A 21,428-nucleotide genomic window follows, 5' to 3' on the forward strand; every position below is an offset into this window, starting at 1 on the left:
ATGAACTCATTGCTGAAAATATTAGAAAGGTCTACAATTTTTCCAGAAGTGTGTTAAACAAAGATGTTTTTTCTTCCCTTTTTTCCCCGCTTGGGTAGGATCAGTTTCTCAGAGCTGCCCCTGTTAGTGGAGGAATGGGAGCCCAACTCATGAGAAAGATGGGATGGAGAGAAGGAGAGGGCTTGGGAAAAAACAAAGAAGGAAACAAGGAGCCTATTTTAGTTGATTTTAAAACGGATCGGAAAGGTGAGTGTCCAGTTCAGTCTACAGTGCTAATATGAACAATCACCTGCTCTTTGAAACAATTACGTCTTGACTTTTCTAAAACCCACCCAAGAGAATGCCATGCAAATTTCCAGGGATAAAGATTTACCTGGAGAGCACACAGGAAAAAAAAATCCTGATCCTGTCCCTAGTTCTTACGTGGGGGTAGGAGAACTTCATAAACTCTGTTCAGGAAGCATGAACTGGAGGGATTGGCTGAACCCAGTTTGAGAGTGCATACATGACAAACCACAAAAAGCTCATGTAGGTTACAGTTAGTGTGTCCTAAACTCTATTAAGTAGTTTACTGAAAATTACTGTGGTGCCAATAACACCATTGGTATGAGACCAGGGATTCCTGCCTGCTTGAACATAGGCTGCTACATTTATATGACCAGAAACCTAAGATTTCCAGAAATAATGTAAAATTTTATTTTAACTACCATTACTATATGTATAAAAATACTGTATGTATAAATAATTTTATGACTTTATAAATGTATACATTTTTCTATGCTTTGTGTTGTCTTACATTTTTATATTTCTAGTAATCATACACACACAATGTGCGTGTGTATTGTTAGACTGTACCCTATACACATGCCGAGTGAAAAAGAAATCTGCTTCAAGCTTAACTTTCTGGCCCAAATGCTTATTTGGAATATTCAAGTCATTGATTCATTGCAGAAGTCCAACAGAATTTGGGTGATTTGGATTCCAAGACTGTGCTATTCCACAGGGCAGGATCAGGAACAAGGTACAGTTCCTAGGTCCTGCAGGATAATCCTGCTGAATAGATGGGACTTGGAGCAATTCTGTTGCTTTTAGTGGGGAAAGCAGAGACAATTGGAGATAAGAAGTCCAAAATTTAACTGGCCCTGAACTATGTAGGCTTTATAAGTGATGTTTGTATGATCTCAATAATTTTATTTATAAAGTACAATGATACTGTGGTACTCAACTGTGTTGAAACTCATCAAATTTGGTATTAAATGCATTTTGAAATGTGTTGCAAAGTTTTGTCCTGGTACTCATGGTTTGGTACTCAACACACAATAACAATAGCACTTAGACTTATATACCACTTCATAGTGTTCCATATAGCTCCCTCTAAGTGGTTTACAGATTCAGCATATTTCCCCCAACAATCTGGGTCCTCATTTTACCGACCTCGGAAGGATGGAAGGCTGAGTTAACCTTGAGCCAGTAAGACTTGAACTGCTGGCAGCCGATAGTCATCAAAAATAACCTGCAGTACTATTCTAACCACGGTGCCACCGTGGCTCCTAGAACTTCTTGTTCTTGGCTCCCTTGTGACTCACTACGTTGTTCCTTATGGTAAACATTTGTTTGGTGCTCATTTTTGGTACCCATCCTGCCTCCCAGTACCAATTAATGAGTAGCAAAGTACCAATACAATTTTATAATTTAGTTAATTTTAAATTTTTTGTTTTGGCTTGTCTTAATTATTAAAAACCTAAGCTGCCTTTGAAATACTAAATATTCAGATCATAAATATCTTTTGACTATACATATGTATGCATATACATATAATAGTATTTTAAGCATAGAATTTTAGAAGCAGAAGATACATTAAATATACCAGTAATTTTCTGTTAACATTTTTTTGCACTGACATTGTGGCATAGATGTTAACTAGATGAATGAAAGTAGATTCCTGAAAAGGAATCTCTTGAGCTACACAGGTCATGTAAGAATGCATTATGGATAATTGTTAATGAATCACAAGCTTAATGAAAATTACTTGCATATGAGAAAAAATGGTTAAGATTGCATTATGGTGATTTGACTTTATTGGTTAAACTGGTGTGGGTGATGATTGGAAATGGCATTTTTCTTTTTGCAAGTGTTAGTAGTGTTTCTCCATTTACACTTGTTGGTTTAAAAGGTATGATCCTAATATAGAAATGTTACTAAATACCAAGTGCATTAGGAAAGAAATGAGCACACAGCAAATTTAATTCTATCTTTTTTTTTCAAGGCTTAGTTGCTGTGGGAGAGAAAACACAAAAGAGACACGGGCCTTTTAGTACAGTGAAAGATCTTTCAGGTAAGAGTTGGGGTAACAGATATGTGCTTTGCATTTGAGAGAATTGGTCCCAACAGTTGTTCTGGTTAAAGTAAAAAAAAAAATTATAGTTTGTATAAAAATACGGCAGTCTTCCTTGTGTACCTGGAAGATTTTTAAAAATGTTTTTTCTTGTTAAGGCAAACATCCAGTATCAGCTTTGCTGGAAGTCTGTAATAAAAGAAGATGGTCTCCGCCTGTATTTGTACTGGTGAATGATAATCGTCCTGAATATCGTAAACATTTCCTGTTTAAGGTAAATTTTAATTATCATAACATATAAAAGTGCTTTTGTAATACATAAAAGGTAAAATGCATTAAGGGGTCCTGTCCCATGGATGGGCCTCTACTTTTGTGATGTTAGAATTCAGTAAGTCCCTTACAACTTCCTAATTTAAGAGTATTTCTTTGATTTTTCATTCACTGGGTACAGAAAGTAAGAATGTAGTCATAATATAGAACAATTGCCCTATATTACCTCAGCAACTTAGCAAGAAATAATCCTTAACACCTTATCTTCCCTTTTAATTTTTGAAGCTAGGATAAAATGATAAATATATAGAGACATCAGATAGGTTGAATTTTGCCATCTAAGAAAGGTTTTGGTCCAAGGGTTCCTTCCTGATTAAAACTTCTCAAATGAAGTCATTCTGCCAGTGAAAACTCTGATTTAATCCAACAAAAACATGCTTATTGTTTCAGAGCTATTAATTTTTATTTAATTTGTGTGGCCAATCTTTGAGCCTCACTCAAAAATAAATTGGTATTCTCTTTTCTCCCAAAATATGCTATATATTTGTAGATGACATCTGAATATTGTAAAGAATAGGGTGGTGTTTCTACTTTTTTTTTACAATAAAAAAAGGGAAGAAAGATATATTCAGCTTTGAAAGTATTATTTTCTTCCTTTCTTTGTTGCCTCATAGGTGATGGTCAATGGAGTTGAACATAAACCTAGTTTTGTCAGCCCAAACAAGAAGCATGCTAAAGCCACAGCAGCCACTGTGGCTCTCCAAGCATTGGGACTAGTACCAAAGGAGCTCTTGGCAAACACCACTAACTTCAGGAGTGCCTCACACAACTAAACTATTGTTTTTAACATTTCAAACATTTCTATTCTGTATAACAGGTATTTTGTTCTGCTTTTGTAAATACATCAGCATCTCATTGTAAAAACTGTACAGACACCTTCAGGCTTTTCTTTTGTACCTGCAAATATATTTAATTCATTTAGTTATGTATATTATTGATCTCAGCCATGCCACCATTTCTTAAATTACTAAACATCTAATGTGAGTCTGAAAGTATCTGTAATTTGCTTTAATATTTTAGCTTTATCTTCAATATAAGTACGGTAGTTTACAATTTTGTAGTATGATGAAGTTCCCATAGTTTTGGAAAAGTTCAGTTATGCTTATGTAGTCTTTTAAACCTACAACTACTAGATAATTATTGAACCCAAAAATTCAATAATTTTTAATCAAAGCAAAATCCAGCAACTTTGCTAGATAATGTTATCCATTATTTCTCTATCAGAATGTCATATGAAAATGATTGTATAAGAACAATGCATACAAATGCAAAGGGAACGTAAATCGGAACTCATGAGAATTGCAACATGAAATGTCTGCATGTTTTCGTAAAAGAAGCAGGAAATTGTAATTAATTTCATACACAATACCTGGTGTTGATTATACACATTTGTAGTAAACAAATAATTCAGCGATAATTGGATGAGGATGTATGAGCTATTGTTGTTGTATTCCGCTTGGTCAAATAAAGCTATATAACTTCATTTTATTTACCAGCCACGTAACAGAATGTTATAATGTACATTTTGATCACTGGAACAAGTCATTAGTAGTGATTAGATTTAGATGCTATATATCCCCAAGTAATTCTGAATTACTATGCAGCCATTAGCTATTAACAGAATTATTGTGTAGCTTTTTGCTAGCTGAGCACCTGAATTTCTCCATAGGGAGTCAGAGTCTGACCATGAACATACATAAAGGGTCCAGTTCAATCCACCTCTGAATGGCAAATATTAGAAATACTTTAATCTCAGTCCATATTCATAACATGCCTTGCTTATTTGGACATTCATTCTAGTTTGCAGAACAAATTCTGTGTTTTGTTCACAGCTCATTCAAGATATTGCAAGAATATGTAACAACTAAAAAATTTTTTTAATCCTTTCCATCTCAGAGATTTTTGGCAGTACTGCCTAAAATATAAAATTATCATTTTACTATGTTTCATTTCTGAAATAATGCTGCAAGCAGTGGTGCTTTTCTAATCCATTTAATAGTAGCCACTTACTGAAGGGTAATCTAGTTAAAACTACTATTAGCATAATGCAGTATGGATGTTCTGAAGGCCTCAGAAATTGTTTTAAGAAGTGTGATGTATATAATAAAGGAAAAAGCCATGGATAGTAGAAGGGAGTATTGCAACATTTTTTCCTCACTCAACTGTTTTCCTTAGATCCACACAATTACGTCAATTCTTAAAGTTTAATTTAAAATATATACTTCAGATGTTACAAGTTTTAAGAAAAATAACAAAGCGGTTATATAAGGCCTATATACAAAAGTCCATTAATGAATAAAATTGATCATTGTGCACAAGGAAGTGCTTCTGGTAAGCCATTTTAAATTATCGTTTAGGTGCTTAGGCTTTCCACGTGTAGAGATAATCATTCATGTCTAGGACCCGTATTGAAGATTTTCCTAGTGTTGTATTAAGAGCAAGTTGACTTAAAGTGTTAGGATGCAATCCACAATTGGAAAGTTCTTTGATACATGATTCCTGTGAAAAATAGGATAAACAAAACAATTAATGGAATAAACAAAAACAACAGCCTGTTCAAAAGTCAGTTGTTAGAAAAATTTATATTGTAGTACAATGAAAAATAAGGCAATCTCCAATCTATGGCTTCATATTGAAAATATACAAATCTATGAGGAAAAATAGAAATTTTAACCATATTGTTCTTATAATGATGTATGGACAGGTTACATAAACCTGCTCTGTCCAGATGAAGTATGGCCTTTTATTTACAACCAGCTCTATTGTCAGTTTGGTGTAGACAGAATAGTTTTTTTCTCTGCCTGTCCTGCAGTGAATAAATCGAAGTTGTGGCTCTTCTAACTACATGAGGGAAACTGATTAGCATGTTATTTACTAGTTGTATTTTTGACAACTCTCGTAAGCCCCACCATCACACACACACACACACATCCCGGGGATAAATGCATGTATTAGTTTACCTTCATATGCTGCTTGTTGCCGATACCTGTGTTGAACACAGCTGTTGGTTCATGGGTATAACATACAGCAGAGAAAGTTCCATTTTGAGCAGATTTCAGTAGCATGGACAAAGAATGGAGACAATGGGGCATGATAGGGCCCACAATCTCCAAGCTAAATAGATCTTTATAATGCGAATGGGCTTGTGATCTCACATTTATACTTCGGGCCTTGGAAAGAGGAAGAAAAAAATTCTTAATTGCAATTTATACTTGGTCCTATTACTAAAGATGTGTTACCATGGGCAATTGATATTTGAGACTTATTAGTAAAAAGCTCTGTGCTCAAAGATGGATGACTAAGCCATGTAAGGGAAAGCTACTATCTACACCAAAAATAGCAGCGGTTTACATCTGAGCATACCAATTAGAGTAACATGGATGAGCAATAGTAGGAAACTGAATGTATAAAAGCCAAGTCACCAAGCAACTAGAGTCCAGTCCCTCTTTGAGAGATGGGTGATTCAAAAATGTGAAAAATAAATACATTTACATTTCAGGTCTACATCTTCCAAATTGGTGCTAGAAAACACAAAGTTCCTTTTAAATTCTAAAAACCCCTGCAGTTTTATATAAATTGTAGGTACTTGAATAAATGCAGATGATTTTAGTAACTGTTTGAAACAAATCGCCAAAAGAGTAGAGGACACCTTGCCATTTCTAAAATAATGGTGATTCTTGCTTAATGATGGTAATTGGGGTTGGCAACTCAGTTGTTAACAGACCAGGTCATAAAGCAAAAAAAAATAATAATAATCACATGACCGCCAAGTTATGATGGCAGTTTCAGCAATTCCAGTTTTCGTCATTAAAACAATGTTACAGGCTCAGCTGGCTGCCCAAATTCCGCAGAACAGAAAAACCCCTCTGGAGCAAACCTCATCAACTCCCAGGAAAGCTCAGAGGAATGCAGGCTGCATTTTGGAGGGGGAGAGCAAAACGGCTGCAGGCAGGCACTCCCCCATGCACAGAGTAGGGGGGTTGGGGCATGAATCCCAATTCAGATGGGCAGGGCACGGCAGGAGGCTTCCTACCAGCTCTTCCTAAACCCAATTGCATTGATGGCTGGCAAGTGTCTGGCAGCTCTTCATGCAGTACTTTCCAAGACTGACACAGATCCTGAAAGCCTTGTGCACTTGTCAGAACCACTCCAAGCCATATATATATCGGGAGCAATATTTTATTAATATAATGTACGCTTTCTAAGACTGTCAGCTACAAGACTGTCTCCAGTTCTTAATTCAAGATAAAAAATTAATTTATACAGGGGCTTCTCACTTAACAATCATTCGTTCAGCAACTGTTTGAAGTTACAACATTATATTTAATTATTTGGATCCTGCATTTTCCTATGCCAGGGCTTTCAGAGAGGGCATTTTACAAAACAGTTTGGAGAAAACCAGTCTTTGACTATTCTTCCCTTTAGTCCCGTCTACTCCCTCTCACATAATTCTGAAAGGTCTCCCAGCTAATCTAACCAATAGTTTTCAGATAGTGAATGGGATAGCAGAGAAAGAGGTATTAATTGGTGAGAATCAGCTTTATCCCTTATTTTTTGCCAGAATAAATGTTCATTCAGAAGCTTCTGGTGAGTGATAGATATTTCACTTATCCATCCTAACTTACCTTTCTTCTCCAAAATTGGACAGTATATACTATACCATAATATTTAGAAAAGATTGTAGTGTACAACATATAATAATATATCTCATTATAATTTATTACCTTGAGTGTCTGCATTGTTGCACCTCTAAAAGCAACTGGGGAGAGCAATGTTGGAGGGATGCCAGCCTGAGGACCTGCAGAAGCCACTAAACTTTTACAATTTATCAAGAAGTTCAGCAAAGTAAATGTATTTGTCCCTTTTACTAACACTACAGATTCAGGTCTGTGATCCAATTTCATTTCATTTTTTTCTTTGCAGCTACACAGATAGTTAAGGAAGATGAACACATGCACAATAATTGTAGATTAATATGAATTTATATGTGGGGAAAGAGTTGTATTATAATAAGCCAAATAATGTTATTTAAATATGTTTTTATTATCTTTGCAAACCTGGAAAAGTGGAAGGAGGCTTGCAAGGATAATAAAACCAAAGCTTGCTATTATATAGGAGAATTCCAAATATTTCTACAAATTAAAAGTGAAGATTTCTATAGAAATAGTTGCAATATTTAAATATACTATTTAACATATATAGTTCAAAGCTTTCTAGAAAAAGTAATTTACTATAGAAAAACTAACTAAATTATATGAATTCCCAGAAATTGAAAGAATCAAGAAAGAAAAAATGGGACAACTATGACATAGAACCTCAGGTTCTAAGGGAAAGGGTGGAGGAAGGAAATTTCTAAACAAACAAACAAGCACCCAGATACTTGCCACAACTGAAAAATGATCACTGCCATTTTGACTACCTGAGCACAGCCACTTCAGTACTTCTATATACAGATCCTAACATTACCTAGACTTCATATAATATAATGCAAATTCAATCATTGATTAAAGGAAAATGTTTTAACTCTTAAAAGGATACAATTTAGTAGAAAATGTGTCTGGTTTTTTAATTTTGTCTTCAATTCCCATTTCCACCAGCCATAAATTTCCATCATCATCATCATCGTCACTGCCATCACCACCACTCATTTCCAATTCTCTGAGTAGTAAAATGTGGTAAAAGAACTTGTAAATGACCAATTTCTGAAAAAGAGCCAATAGTTCTAAGAAATGCACATTAAATCACTGTAAGTACTAGATTACATACTCTTCAATTTCATTGCCCATTATTTCAGTATCTTTTTCAACTTCGGTTTCTAAAGTAGAAGCTGCAGCATTGAAATTTTTTTGTTTAATTCCTTGAAATGGTAAATCAAATTTAATACCTATAAAAAGAAAAAGAAAAAACAATGATTTATATCTTGGTTATGGACAAGAGGAATTTTTATATTCTTCATAACTTTTCTTTACCTTCATTTTTCATGGCTTCCCTTAATCCTTTGGTTGTGGGAGAAATTAATGCAGTGATTATATCACTTCCAGCAAGTCCTGCTGCACGGAACAGTACAGTGAATTGATAAGTGCAAACATAGAAATAGGGACACAACTTGGCTCTCAACAAGTTATAAAGAGAGGTAAAACTGAGAGACCTGCAAATTAAAGAAACAAACAGAGAATGATCAACTTCCTGGTATAGAACAAGGAAACTACCCAAACCAGTTGTTTAAGCTGACACATTGATGTATTCCTAAGCAATAATGCAAATCTGACTATTATTTCAACTGAATTCATAGAAATTCAAGTGTTATTTTATTCAAATAATCAAGAGTTTTTATCTAGTTTTCATGCTACTTTGTATGTTATTCTGAGTTCTATATGGAGTATTTAAAAAAACCCAAAAAACCTACATATCAGTTCTATTTTTTACATCATTCAAATAAGCTAGAAGAAAATAAGAATTGATTCACTGGCTAATTTTGTCTTCTTTTATTTTCTATATAGCCTATTTATTGTTTCCCTCTTTCTTGATTCAACTTTACAATTGTAAAAATAGGGCAAAATTAAATCCTATAGGTGGTAATCCACAGAACAATGTGATAATTATTGGATAAATCAAAAGTTTATTCTCATTGTGGGAAAATTAAGTAGCTGTTTCATAGGCATTTGGAAAATAACTTAATTAACTTAAATTGTTCTTTGCTAATAAAGAAAGGCCTAATGGCTATGTATAGAGAAACTGATTATGGCACAGTGGTTAGAATGCAGTATTGCAAGCTAATTCTGCTGACTGCCAACTGTCAGAGGTTCTGTAACCTACTTAGAGAAGACTGTAAATCAGAGTTCCTCAACCTTTCCGGGTTGGCGGCCTGGAGCAGAAGGGGGATGATTTTGTGGGTATGTGCGTATGCATTTGCATATGCGCACAAGCGCCTGCGACATTCATGTCGATGCTCGCACAAGTGGGGCCGCAAGTGCCTGCAAGGAGGTTCCCATGAGAGGGGCCACAAGTGCCCATAATGATGCTCATGTAACAATTTCTACTGAGATTGGGGAGAGGCAGCCCCTCAAATAATCCAATCCCATGCCATGTAGGACTTTGTAGGCCATTACTAACACTCTGAATTGAACCCAGAAGCAAACTTGTGACCAATGTAGCTCACAGAGCAGAAGTGTAATATCTGCTGATCTAGATGGGCACACAGTTGCCCACGTAGTCGTATTTTGCAAAAGACAAAGTTTCCAAATGTTCTTCAAGGGCAGCCATCTATAGAATGTGCTACAGTAATATATTCTACAAGTGTGCACAAGAATCACAGAATTACCTTTTACAGAAAGCTACATTAGTAATGATCTGCCTTTTTAGAGGTATAAAAACGTAAGAACTAGGAAAACAAATACCGTATTTTTCAGTGTATAAGACGTACCGGAGTATAAGATGCACCTTAATTTTTTGGGGGAGGGGGAAAACAAGAAAAAAAGAATTCTGCCTCTGCCTACCAGCATCAGGATCAGCGGCGTCCTCACTTCCATTTGGTTTTTGATAACGGGAAGCGCAAAGCTCGGGACTTGCTTGGCGAAGCAGCTGCTGCGCAGGGGGCAAAAGGCAAGGTGCTGCCACCCAAAAACACTTGTTGCTGCGATCTCCGCTGCCTCCCCAGTTCCAAAAATGGGCTGTGCAGAGGCAAAGAAAGAGCATCACGTTTTCGGGCGATTCCAGGCAGCAGAGATTGCGGCAACAGTTTTCGGGTGGCAGCACCTTGCCTTACACTTCCTTCACAGCGCCCAGCAAGCTACTAGTTCCTTGAAGATGCAGTTTTCATGAGGACGCGCAGCTCTGCGAATTGCATCAGGGAGGAAAATGCAATGCATGGAGGTAACGCTCCTTTTCCTCCCCGATTGCCCAAAGCAATTTGCAAAGCCGTGCGCCCTCCGCCTCCTTTTCTGAAGTCGGCTTCTGCTCCTGGCCCTGGAGGCGGATCTGGCCAGGAGGAAAGAGAAAGTGAGACCGCCAGCAACTTTGCAAGCTTCTGAGACCGGGGGGGGGGGGGGGGAAGGAGAATCTTGCAGATTCATCCTACCGAAAGAGAGAAGCCAGCGGTAAGGACGTGTGTGAGAGTGTGTGTGTATGTGTGTGCGCATGTGTGCGTGTTCAAGCCCTTTGCAAAGCCTTGATGCTTTCCCTGGTCCAGCACACAGCAAACCCAATTGGATTGTCTGCAACCACCCGGCATGTTTTGCACTTCCTTCGCCACCGCCACTCTCGTCCGCAGCTTTTCACCTCTCGCCTTTCTGCCCCACCCCCACATTGCCATCCGCTTACCCTGCCTAAAAAGTTCTCTTTGCCCCCTTCCCCAAGTTTGGGGAGGGGGTTGATATGCAAAAGAGAAGACAAAGACTTTGACGACCCCGCCAACAAGCTGTGATTTCCTCCTAGAAACAGAAATCCCCACCACAACCAAAGGGCTGCACCCGCAAAGGAAACGGAGGCGTCTTGGACAAGACTGCAGCACGACTGCAAACCCCACGCTGCTTCACTCTCCCCAAAGTCCCGCGGAACTCACCCAAACTTCTGCACCTAAGAAAATCGCATGAACTTGATTGCCATCGTTCGAGCAGCACCTCTCCCTCCTTAAAGGACCTGTGGGAAAAGTGCAAAGAGAGCCCCGTTTCCCAATCGGATGGGTGGGGGTGGGAAGAGGAGAACTCTCTCCAAACTTCCTTGCGGCAGAGGCAGCTTTGCAAATGGGAACCCCGCTGGAAGCGCAGCCCCAGCTGTGTTTCTGCCTCTTCTCCAACCTCTCTGTGCCCTGCGTAATAGCGCTGCGGCTTGCTCAAGGTAGCTGCAGATTGGACTTTCCATCCCCTCTTCCTCTGTCTTCTCCTCCTTGAGGAGCCTCCGAAGGGTGGAGGCCGGCGGGTGGGCATATAAGATGCACCAGATTTTCACCCTCTTTTTGGGGGTAAAAAGGTACGTCTTATACACCGAAAAATACGGTACCTCTTTCCTCTCACAGCATTGCTTTGCTCTAAGTGTCTGATTTATGCTTAGCTTTTTATATTTCCAAGAACTTCAACTTACCATTCACTCATGAACATTTGTTGGAGTTCTTCATTAAAGGCACAAGGATGACTTTTTCCAACCATTTTTCTGTCAGCTCCAATTCGAGGAAAAAGTGGTAGCCATGGGAAGAAGGGGTGAAGCCAATATATTAGATTTTGCTGGAAAGCACAACGAAGTTCTGTGGAAAGTTTTGGCTCCTAAATATCAAAATATTACTTTAAAAAGGCTACTTTTAAGTTATTTACAGAATAAATAGGAAAACTAGAAAAGGATTTTTAGAAAAGTTAATGTAATAAAACACAGATAATAGCTGATATTTTCCCACTTTTTCAAGGGATCAAAAAGCAATTCCTAGTATTATGGTTTAAGTCCACAAATGTTTATATGGTATAAAATAAAGTTAACATATTTAATATTTTTGCACCATGCCATAACCTGCAACCAACTCTACCTTAGTTTCAATTTACTTATACAGAATAGAATTTATTTAAATAGCTTGTTTGTATTTTAAATGCCAATTATCCTGATAAGGGGACATAATAAAATAATCTGGAAGCTTTGCCATGTTTCTTGCAAATCTACAGCTGGTCTATCACAAAGCAGAATATACCATTTTTATAAAGTTTAGCCTTTATGTGGTTTTTATTTATGATGATTCAGAACATTTCTTATAAGTAGATTTTATAGCAAAGACAAAGTATCTTACAGTGTACCAAAACATATTGGGAGAAGTTAACAATAGCTATTTTTTGAAAGAAAATACAAAGGCAGCAGTTATTCATACTTGTAGGCATATGGAAGTATTTGTGTGTCTTTTAAGACACATGACAATATGAAATACCTTATATTAGTAAAACTAACTTTAGATAACAATTTATTTAATATATAGAAACTACTAGTTTATTGTAACCGCAATAATTATAAATCAGGAAAAAAGGAGACATAGCAATATAGATTTAATTAAAAGTCTAGCTGAAGAAATGGAACCTTAGCTGGTTAAAAAAAAGTATGTATGCTGATGCCAAGTGCAATTGAATTAGGAGGGATTATTTCCAAAATGTTATTTTAATATGAAATACGTATGTATAATATATAACCCTGTGATGGCGAACCTATGGCATGCATGCCAGAGGTGGCACACAAAGCCCTCTTTGCTGGCATGTGTGCTGTCGCCCCAGGTCAAATCTCCGTGGCATTTCTTTTGTGAGCTTCTGTTTCCCTGCAAATGACGAAACAGAAGCTCATGAAAGAAAAAGATCTAACCTCTTGCCGCGCTGCTGGTGTTGGAATGCCCCACCTTTCGCTGGCCAGCTGGTCTTCGGGTCTCTGCTGCGCATGACTGTGCATGCGCATGTCCAGAAGTTTGTGCACGTGTGCACATGCAGTTTGGGCACTCAATGCCTAAAAGGCTCGCCATCACTGGCACAGACCCTTCTTTTTCCGCATGTGCAAGCCCAGCATTTATTTATTCAATTTTTATCCGATCTTTATTACTTAATAAGTAACTTAAGGTAGCAAACATATCTAATATACTCCCCCCAACTTTTGTTCTCCAAAATAGCAACCCTTTGAGGTGAATTGAACTGAGAGAATGTAACAGGTCCAAAGTCACCCATCAAGTTATTAACGCTATTGTAGATTTTATATGGTTATAAAATAATTTTGAATTTCATTTGGCAGCAAAGTATCACTTAGTACAGTTCTTTCCACAGTGTAAACTACCCAAAATAAGTTTTCAACGAAGATGCAGCATTCTACATGGGCTGCATCAGCTGAGCTAACCTAAATGTTACAGATGGCGACTGTGAAGTTAACAGTATGTCAATTGCTATAAGAAATCTGTACTGTCCATGGTGGGGAAACTCTGTATCACAAAGTCCATTTTTGAATGGCTTCTGGAGCAGTGCTATATTGTGCGCTTATGTTTTCAGAGGATATGCAACTTTATACAAAATAGGTAATCTCTCAGGATCCCAGGTAAACATAATGCAGTATCTTGTCAGGATTCATTTCTTGTCCAAATACTCAAGAAACTACATCGTCTTTTATGACACAGATGATAGAGAAAAGGATCTGGCCGTTAACAAGCTACTGATGACATGTTGGCTCCTAATCAATATGCTAATAACTACTTATACTGTAGATGTTAAAAAGAACCAAAGATAGGATGGAGTCTTCATGAATTCTATAACTTACCATATTTTTCAGACTATAAGACGCACCGATGTATGAGACGGATCAAGATTTTGAAGAGGTATGTAAGAAAAAAATGGTTTTGCCCTCCCTGGCCCAGAGGAGCACACTGCAGGCCTCCCAAAGCCTCTGCGTGCCCAGTTTTTGTGAAAAACAGGCCCGTTTTTTGCAAAAACAGGACACGTGGGGCAGGGCTTCAGGCCAAAAATGGCTGTATTTGGTGTATAAGATGCACCAACATTTCCATCCTCTTTTTTTGGGGGGGGAGGGGAGTGCATCTTATATGCCGAAAAGTACGGTAATTGCTACAGAGCTGAGCATTAGTCATTTTGAGAATCGCTGAGCAGGCAAGAGCAGTGTTGTCTGAACCAACAAAAAATACAACACTGTACCAAAAATATTGAGAAATTAGGAGAATCATCCCTTTCCCAAAACAATTTATCATAGCAACTAAGATTTACTCAATTCCCATACCCTACTTAGCTATCCAAATTAAAGTAGTTCCCAATACTTATTTTTTTTCTGAAGAATGTATAAAGCTGCCTGCTATTAGCATGGTTTGAATCCTCCATAAGCAACATATATTAGCAACTGACTAAGAAAAAGATATTAATGATTCCAGGAACTGGTACAATTTGTTGAAACAGGCATATCACTGATAATTAATTAAGGACCCTTAAGACAGCTCCCTCGGATTCACAGACTATTGAGAAGTTTGTTCATCACTATTAAACATAGTACAGTTGAGATTTTATTCTCTTGTTCACCAGAAAGCTTTAAACGTTGAGAAACAGGCAGTAGAGGTGAATTAGAAAGATATGACTGGCCATTCAATTCAAAATAAGTGAACCACCTGCAATTTGAATTGACTCTTATATCGATTGCAGATTTCAATTCATTAATCCAACAGCATTAAAAAGCATAACCTACCTGGATATGTTGGGGTAAGTTTATTAATGTTGCTCTACAATGCTGGATATATCCTTGGGATTCTTCTTGAGCTTTTAAGTGATCTGCCCATGCAAATGACTGAGAAGAAGTGACTAGAAGACGAGTTTTAATACTCCAGTCTGCAGGAAATTCAAAACTTGGTGAAGAGGGAACTTTAGTATCGGAAATGGCCAAACAAGAGTCCTTAAAAAAGTTGAACAAATTATAAGTAAGCAATGAAATCAATACAATGCCATCGGTGTACAAGGAAGCACATCCTACTTTTGCAAACATTAAGCATTATCATTTTAGTTCTGGATTAGATTAGGCACGGATGATATTGATCTATAAATCTAGAGCTAACTGCATAAGAAAACATTTCTGAAGTTTATAAAAGAAACACACTTCAATACTGGGGTAAATATATAGTACTCCTTTAAAGAAAAATGGACATCTGAGGAATCCTTAGTGCTCTCTGAGCTTGGTTATTAAGGTATCTTTATAAAGTAAGATATAATTAAAAATTACAGAGTAACAAAGAAAATAAATTTTGTATCTGACTATAAGAAAATATGCATGGTTGCAAGAGGTGTTTATTAAGGGTGACTGGGTACAGTCTGTATGCAGAGCAGCACATGGGGGATATGCAAGCACCAAGAGTAAACCCTGCACTCTCAAATTTTAAGTGTCTTAGTATTTAGAAATTCTGAAATTAAAATGATACTTACTTTGATCAATGTTTCAGCAGTTGCTATTTCAGAAAGCTCTTCCTTCCATGTGGAGCCATCCTTGTCATGACATTTTAAAAACTAAAAGAAAACAAAAACAAATAAAACCATATAATGCAGTTTGTAACCTAATACCATTGTCTGTATTAAATTTCATAAGAACGTAATGTTTCACATTCCTGCTCTGCAGCAGAAAAGTACAAGATGATACTGGAAACAGATGGTCACTATAGTGACAATGGCAAAGACATTTGCTTGGGAGAAGACAATGACAAACCACCCTTGCATTTTTACCAAGAAAAGCACATGGATAGAAAATATAACATGACTGATGATATCGTGCCAGATGATGGATGCCTTGGATCAGATGGCACTCAAGATGCTACTGAGAAAGCTGAGGATTTTTCAGAGTATTGATGGTGTTTAAGATGTCCCACATACTTAATCTAGCCACAGCTAGTTGCTGATGTTGCCATATAAGAAAAGAAAATCTGAAGGTGCAAAGAATGGTGGGAACACGGAACATAAGAAACAGGAACATGGGAAAATTCAGCAATGTGAAAAATTAAATGACTATACATCATCATCTTAAACATCAGAAAATCAAGATGGATTGGGATTGGGCATTTTCAGTCAGAAGATTACATTTATTAGTCAGGACATAAAACACAAAGAATAGCACTGCTTTTATAGTTAAGGAGGAGACAACAGGAATAGCACTTCATTGCAATGCAATCAATTATTGTATATCTGTTAGACTTCATGAAAAAATTTTTAAGATGATGATCATTCAAGTTTATGAGCCAACCAACAATCCAGAAGAGGTGGTGGATGAATTTTAAATGATGAATGAATCAGGTTTGATTTAAAATCAACAGGACATGCAAGCAAAATGTGCTGCTTGTGACTGGAATATCAAAACTGGAAATACTAAAGAAGAAAATGTAGTTGTATTGGCTTTGGAAATCAGAATGAGGCAGGAGATTGACTTTATCATTTTCTGCCACTCTAGTGAATTCTTCAGAGAATTCTGTCCTCAAACAACTAAATCGAACCCCTATACACGAACATCACTAAACGGAGTATGTAAAAATCACATTGATTATATTATTGCTAAAAGGAAGTGGATGGAGGAGCTTAACATCAACTGATGTTATCAATTCTTTGATAACGTCAAAGAATTGGAGAGGTGCTGACTGTGGAACAAGCCATGAATTTGTCATACGCAAGTTCAATTTAACGAAGAAAAAAGAGAGCTAGATAGTTTTCACAATATGAGCTTGAACATATTGAACATATGATATATCTACCATTTTCATAGACAACATCAGGAATCTGAAGGCCTGAATATGATCGATAAAAAACTCCAGATGAAGTGTAATGAAATTAAAGAAGTTATTAAAGATGAATGCGAAAAGAGATTTGACAAAAATAAAGAGAATAAAACAAACTGGATGTCAGAACAAACTGTGGAAATTGCCACAAAGAGAAGCCAAAGTCACGAAAAGCTAAAATCTCAGGAACTTAACAAGGAGTTTTGGAGAGCTGTTAGACAAGAAGCAGCATTACAATATCTGTAAAGATACTGACACTATAGAGGGAAGCAGACACGGAAAAACAAGGAAATGTGGGATCCTTGATGCTCTTTGAGCTTGTTTGTTTTCTTGCAGTTGTTTCAATACCCTAAATAGGTAACATCATCAGTTCTAGTAAGGAGTGCTATTTGCTTTCAGTTTATATTCTGGTGTCTTGCTTGTCTGTGTGGGTTAGGGGTGGTCATAAAAAATTCTTTGGGTGGGCTGTTTACTGATGGCTCTTTGGCAGTTTCTTGATTGGGGTATTGCTTATTTGATTGTTGGTCTGAAGCTGATCTTGGACTTCATCTATGCTGCGCTGAGTGCTGATTACTCAGCACTCAGAGCAGCATAGAGATGCTGGAGTCTTTTTCTCTTTTGGGCGGGATGATTGTCTCTTTTGCATAGTCTCTAGATGTTGTTAATGTCTATGTCTATTCATGGGTGATGTTTTTCAAAAGATCTCTGAGTTCCAATCTTGAATTGGAAGGCTAAAAGACATCAATGGATAGATAGTAATAAGTTCAAAGGAGAGCAAACTAAATGGGAAATGTATATTAAAACATTGGACAGTAGATCCGTCAACATTCAAGATACTTTAGAAGATATTTCCTACTTATAATAATCTCTAGCACTAGAAGATGAAGTTAGATCAGCACTCCATTCATTATCATGTCAGAAGGCTACAAGAACTGATAGAATACCTACTGAAATAGATAGGCAAGCAATTGAAGATGATTTGATCATGATTCTAAGAGTTTTGGCAGTAAACCTGGAGAATAACACAACGGTCAGCAGATTGGAAGAGTTGCTCCAGCTTGGGAAAGAAGTGGGATAAGGCTGTATACTTTTTCAATATATATTTAATCTATATGCTGAATATATATTAAAGGAAGATGGATTGGAAGATGAGTATGGTTTTAAAGTTGAAGGTAAAAATATCAATAACCTGTGCTATGCTGATGACACTACACGTAGCGCCCATGCATTTATTTAGTACATTTGTTCAAAGTTACAATGGCACTGAACAAGGGTATTCCTTATAGTTGCAGCCATTGCAGCATTCCCAGAATCATGTGATCTCAGTGCCGGCACTTGGTGACCAATTCAAAATAAAAACATTGCTGTGTCCCTTGATCATGTGACCACCATTTGTGACCTTCTCTGCCAGCTTCCTACAAGCAAAGTTAATAGGAAAGCAGGCAGGCGATCTCAAATGGGAATTACATGGTTGTGGGACACTTTGACCACACAGGATTTGCTTAATGATGGCAACAGGAACTGCCATCATAAGTTGCCAAAATCATGTGAGTTCATGGTTCCAATTGTCATCAGTGGGGATTCCTTGTACTATAACTTAAAATGCAAAGGATGTGGAAGGTCTAATAGAATAATAAAAGTAATAAAAGGAGCAAAATGAAAAAAAATGGGACTAACATGAAATATAATGAAGATCAAACTAATGACAACAGAGAGAACACCCAGCCTTAAAATTAACAATAGAGATGTCAAAGAGGTAGATAGCTTATGTCTTTTAGGATCAACCAACAACAGTAAAGGAACAAGCAGTCAAGAAATACATTGTAAAGCTTGGAAAAGATTTTGCCTTGATAGCAGCCATCCTTTTTTCTCTCACAAAACCAAAGGAAAAAACAGAACCCACTATAAGAGACTAACAACATCTTCATAAATAGGCTGAGTCAAATATGGAGAGACACTATTCCCAGTAATTTCCGTTCTTATAAATGATTATGTTATTAACTATGTGTTAGGAATGCTCTCATCTTCTTAGCATTTCAAACATGCCCATCAGGCACACAAGACTGAGAGCTGTGCTCACCACCTTAAATTTAAGGTTTATCATAAAAGAACAGAACAGAATAACAAGAGTTGGGAGGGATCTTGAAGGTCTTCTAGTCCAACCCCCTGCTCAGGCAGGAAACCCTATATACCATTTCAGACAACTGGTTGTCCAATCTCTTCTTAAAAACTTCCAGTTTTGGAGCACCCACAACTTCTGGAGGCAAGCAAAAGTTATATAGCTGAAACCACTTTCCATTATTAATGTATACATTCTGGATTAATGTGAAGTGACACAAGAGATAACAGATGACTATTTGTGTTAAATGGCCTGAAATAGGAACTCCAAAAAGTTTAATAAATGTTTTTCATCATCAGGCTTCTCTAAACATCATCTTTTGATTTCTCTAAAAATCAACAGTTGTTACAAGTTATTTTCAACTACTCTACCAAGTGGACTTTTGTCCAATCTCTTCTTAAAAACTTCCAGTGTTGGAGCATTCACAGCTTGTGGAGGTAAAGTTGTTCCACTGATTGTTCTGTTATTTTCCTTCAAATTTAAAACTCGTTTCAACACCCACACCCGCTTATTTAGAATAGAATAGAATAGAATTTTATTGGCCAAGTGTGATTGGACACACAAGGAATTTGTCTTGGTGCATATGCTCTCAGTGTACATAAAAGAAAAGATAAGATACACATTTAATCACGAAGTTCTATTGTTTTCTACTCCTTAGGCACAACAACACGCTTGATCGATACGCAATTCGGTCTAACGCCCATCGGAGGGTTGCAAACAGTGACGGCAGAGCCCAATTTACCTGCTTCTCGGATCTGCTGGATAAGTCATTCCTCGGCACTAACCACTCCACTTCTGCAAGTCTCTGGGTAGAAGATTGAACCGGCAGAAGACAAGGCGTGTTCCCCACGTTTGTGAAGGGGTTGCGCCGCCGACTCCCCGGACCGAGCCGAGGGGGAACAGGCGAGTCCTTGAAGGTTGTCGCAGACGAAGACTCTCCGGAAAGGGCGACCGTTTCGCTTCTCCGAGGCCTCTTCCTCTTCAAGCGCAATATCTCCGGCGGCTTCTTAAAGCCGGGAGAATAATCGGGAACCACGGAACACATGCCGGTCGATCGGTGGAGGCGGCTGGAGGGAGCCGAGCAGACCAAGAATTCCGCGCTTTACTTGAAAGCCCCGCCTAGCAGCTGGGCGTTCCTTTCTTTTGCCCGCGGAAAAGGCAACCAATCCGAACGGAGCTCTTTCACGAGGATCACCACCCTTTCCCCCTCGCACGCCCAGAGTTGCTTTTTCCCCGCTACCAAAGCTCAAATAGGCAGAGCTCCGCTCGCAAAGAGAAAGGAGAGTAACTGGAGACTTAACGGGTTCTTTTTTTGCTTTTGAACGTTTGATTTTCATTACGCGATCCACCACTATTAAACACCCGGGGCAAAAGACGAAGACTTTAGAATTGTAAATCTAGATTCACTTCAGCTTTCTACCAGTTATTAGTATTAGAAGGGGGAGAACTGGATTTCCCTTGTCGATCTAGTAGAAATACAGCTTTATGACCCATGATTCCTTAGTGCAGTGTTACACTAACACTTTTAAAAATGTGTTTGTGAACCATTCAGAGTTGCATAAGATGGGTGGCAATATAAATCTTTTACATAAACAATTTAATAGAATTTTTGACCACTGAATAAAAAAATAATAATATGCATTTAACCCAACTAATAAAATTGCACATAGCAAGCCCGGATCTGTTATAGCATATGCCAAAATAAACATTTATGTTGCAGGTTTCTTCCTTATTTGGTGCAATAGTCTTGATTATTCTAGAATTATATATTTTAAGTATGATCAGAAATCAAATAATAAAACATTGTGGACTTAAACATTAGACATTCTGAAATTGCCTTTGGGCATAAGGATTGTACTTCTGAACAAACAAATGCAGGTTTATATTCCCAGGTTCTAAACAACAGAACTTTAAAAGTAGTTATTTGAAAACAGGGAAAACAATGCATCCAATTCTTTAAATCTGACTTGGAGACATCTCTTTATTGTATTGTGAAATGCTTTTCCAAGATTACAACTTTACTCAGATTTATTTCAATGTGTTTTGTTCTTTGTAAATGAAACTGAAGTTTATGTGACAATTCTAATAAATAGAAACAAAATGTAGTGAAAGGGAAAGTTAAAATATGTTGCTCATAGTTTCCCATTGGTGATGGAACATTAAAGAACACATTCAGCCAAACCAAAATCTAGACTAAGAAGTCTTTGTTGAAAAATCTTGGCTATTACATAGATTCATAGTAAACTAGTCCTACTGATTTCATGCTTTGTCTAAACTTGGATCAAACGTAATTTTCTGTGACTTTATAGGATTCTCCTTTCTTCATCTGACTGAGCATGCAGTCGCCCCCTCCCCTCAAAATAAAAAAGCCAAACAAAAGAAAGCCATACACAATAAAG

General features: G+C 37.3%; 2 protein-coding genes across 4 annotated transcripts in view; one reads left to right on the forward strand and one right to left on the reverse strand.

The window, feature by feature from the left end:
* Window positions 1–4,153, forward strand: part of SON (SON DNA and RNA binding protein) — a 38,579-nt gene extending 34,426 nt beyond the window's left edge. The window contains exons 9-12 of one of the 3 annotated variants that reach the window (XM_058186889.1): window positions 99–246; window positions 2,267–2,335; window positions 2,494–2,609; window positions 3,280–4,153. In XM_058186889.1, coding sequence (XP_058042872.1) covers window positions 99–246; window positions 2,267–2,335; window positions 2,494–2,609; window positions 3,280–3,438 — 492 coding nt within the window. In that variant the 3' untranslated portion in view covers window positions 3,439–4,153. Of the gene's footprint in view, window positions 1–98; window positions 247–2,266; window positions 2,336–2,493; window positions 2,610–3,279 lie in introns of those variants that run through there. The other 2 variants (XR_009155562.1, XM_058186890.1) reach the window with 2 other exon arrangements.
* A 410-nt stretch (window positions 4,154–4,563) lies between these two features.
* DONSON (DNA replication fork stabilization factor DONSON) lies at window positions 4,564–21,285 on the reverse strand. Its single transcript, XM_058186905.1, has 10 exons — window positions 19,772–21,285; window positions 15,577–15,657; window positions 14,849–15,052; window positions 11,744–11,922; window positions 8,635–8,813; window positions 8,432–8,549; window positions 8,204–8,323; window positions 7,390–7,588; window positions 5,626–5,835; window positions 4,564–5,164 (listed from the first exon to the last, which is right to left on the reverse strand). The coding sequence occupies exons 1-10, from the start codon at window positions 20,072–20,074 to the stop codon at window positions 5,027–5,029; spliced, it is 1,731 nt and encodes a 576-aa protein (XP_058042888.1). The 5' UTR covers window positions 20,075–21,285; the 3' UTR covers window positions 4,564–5,026.
* Between the last annotated feature and the right edge of the window lie 143 nt (window positions 21,286–21,428).

The sequence above is a fragment of the Ahaetulla prasina genome, chromosome 5 (genome assembly GCF_028640845.1).
Source record: "Ahaetulla prasina isolate Xishuangbanna chromosome 5, ASM2864084v1, whole genome shotgun sequence".
Classification (NCBI taxonomy): Eukaryota; Metazoa; Chordata; class Lepidosauria; order Squamata; family Colubridae; genus Ahaetulla; species Ahaetulla prasina.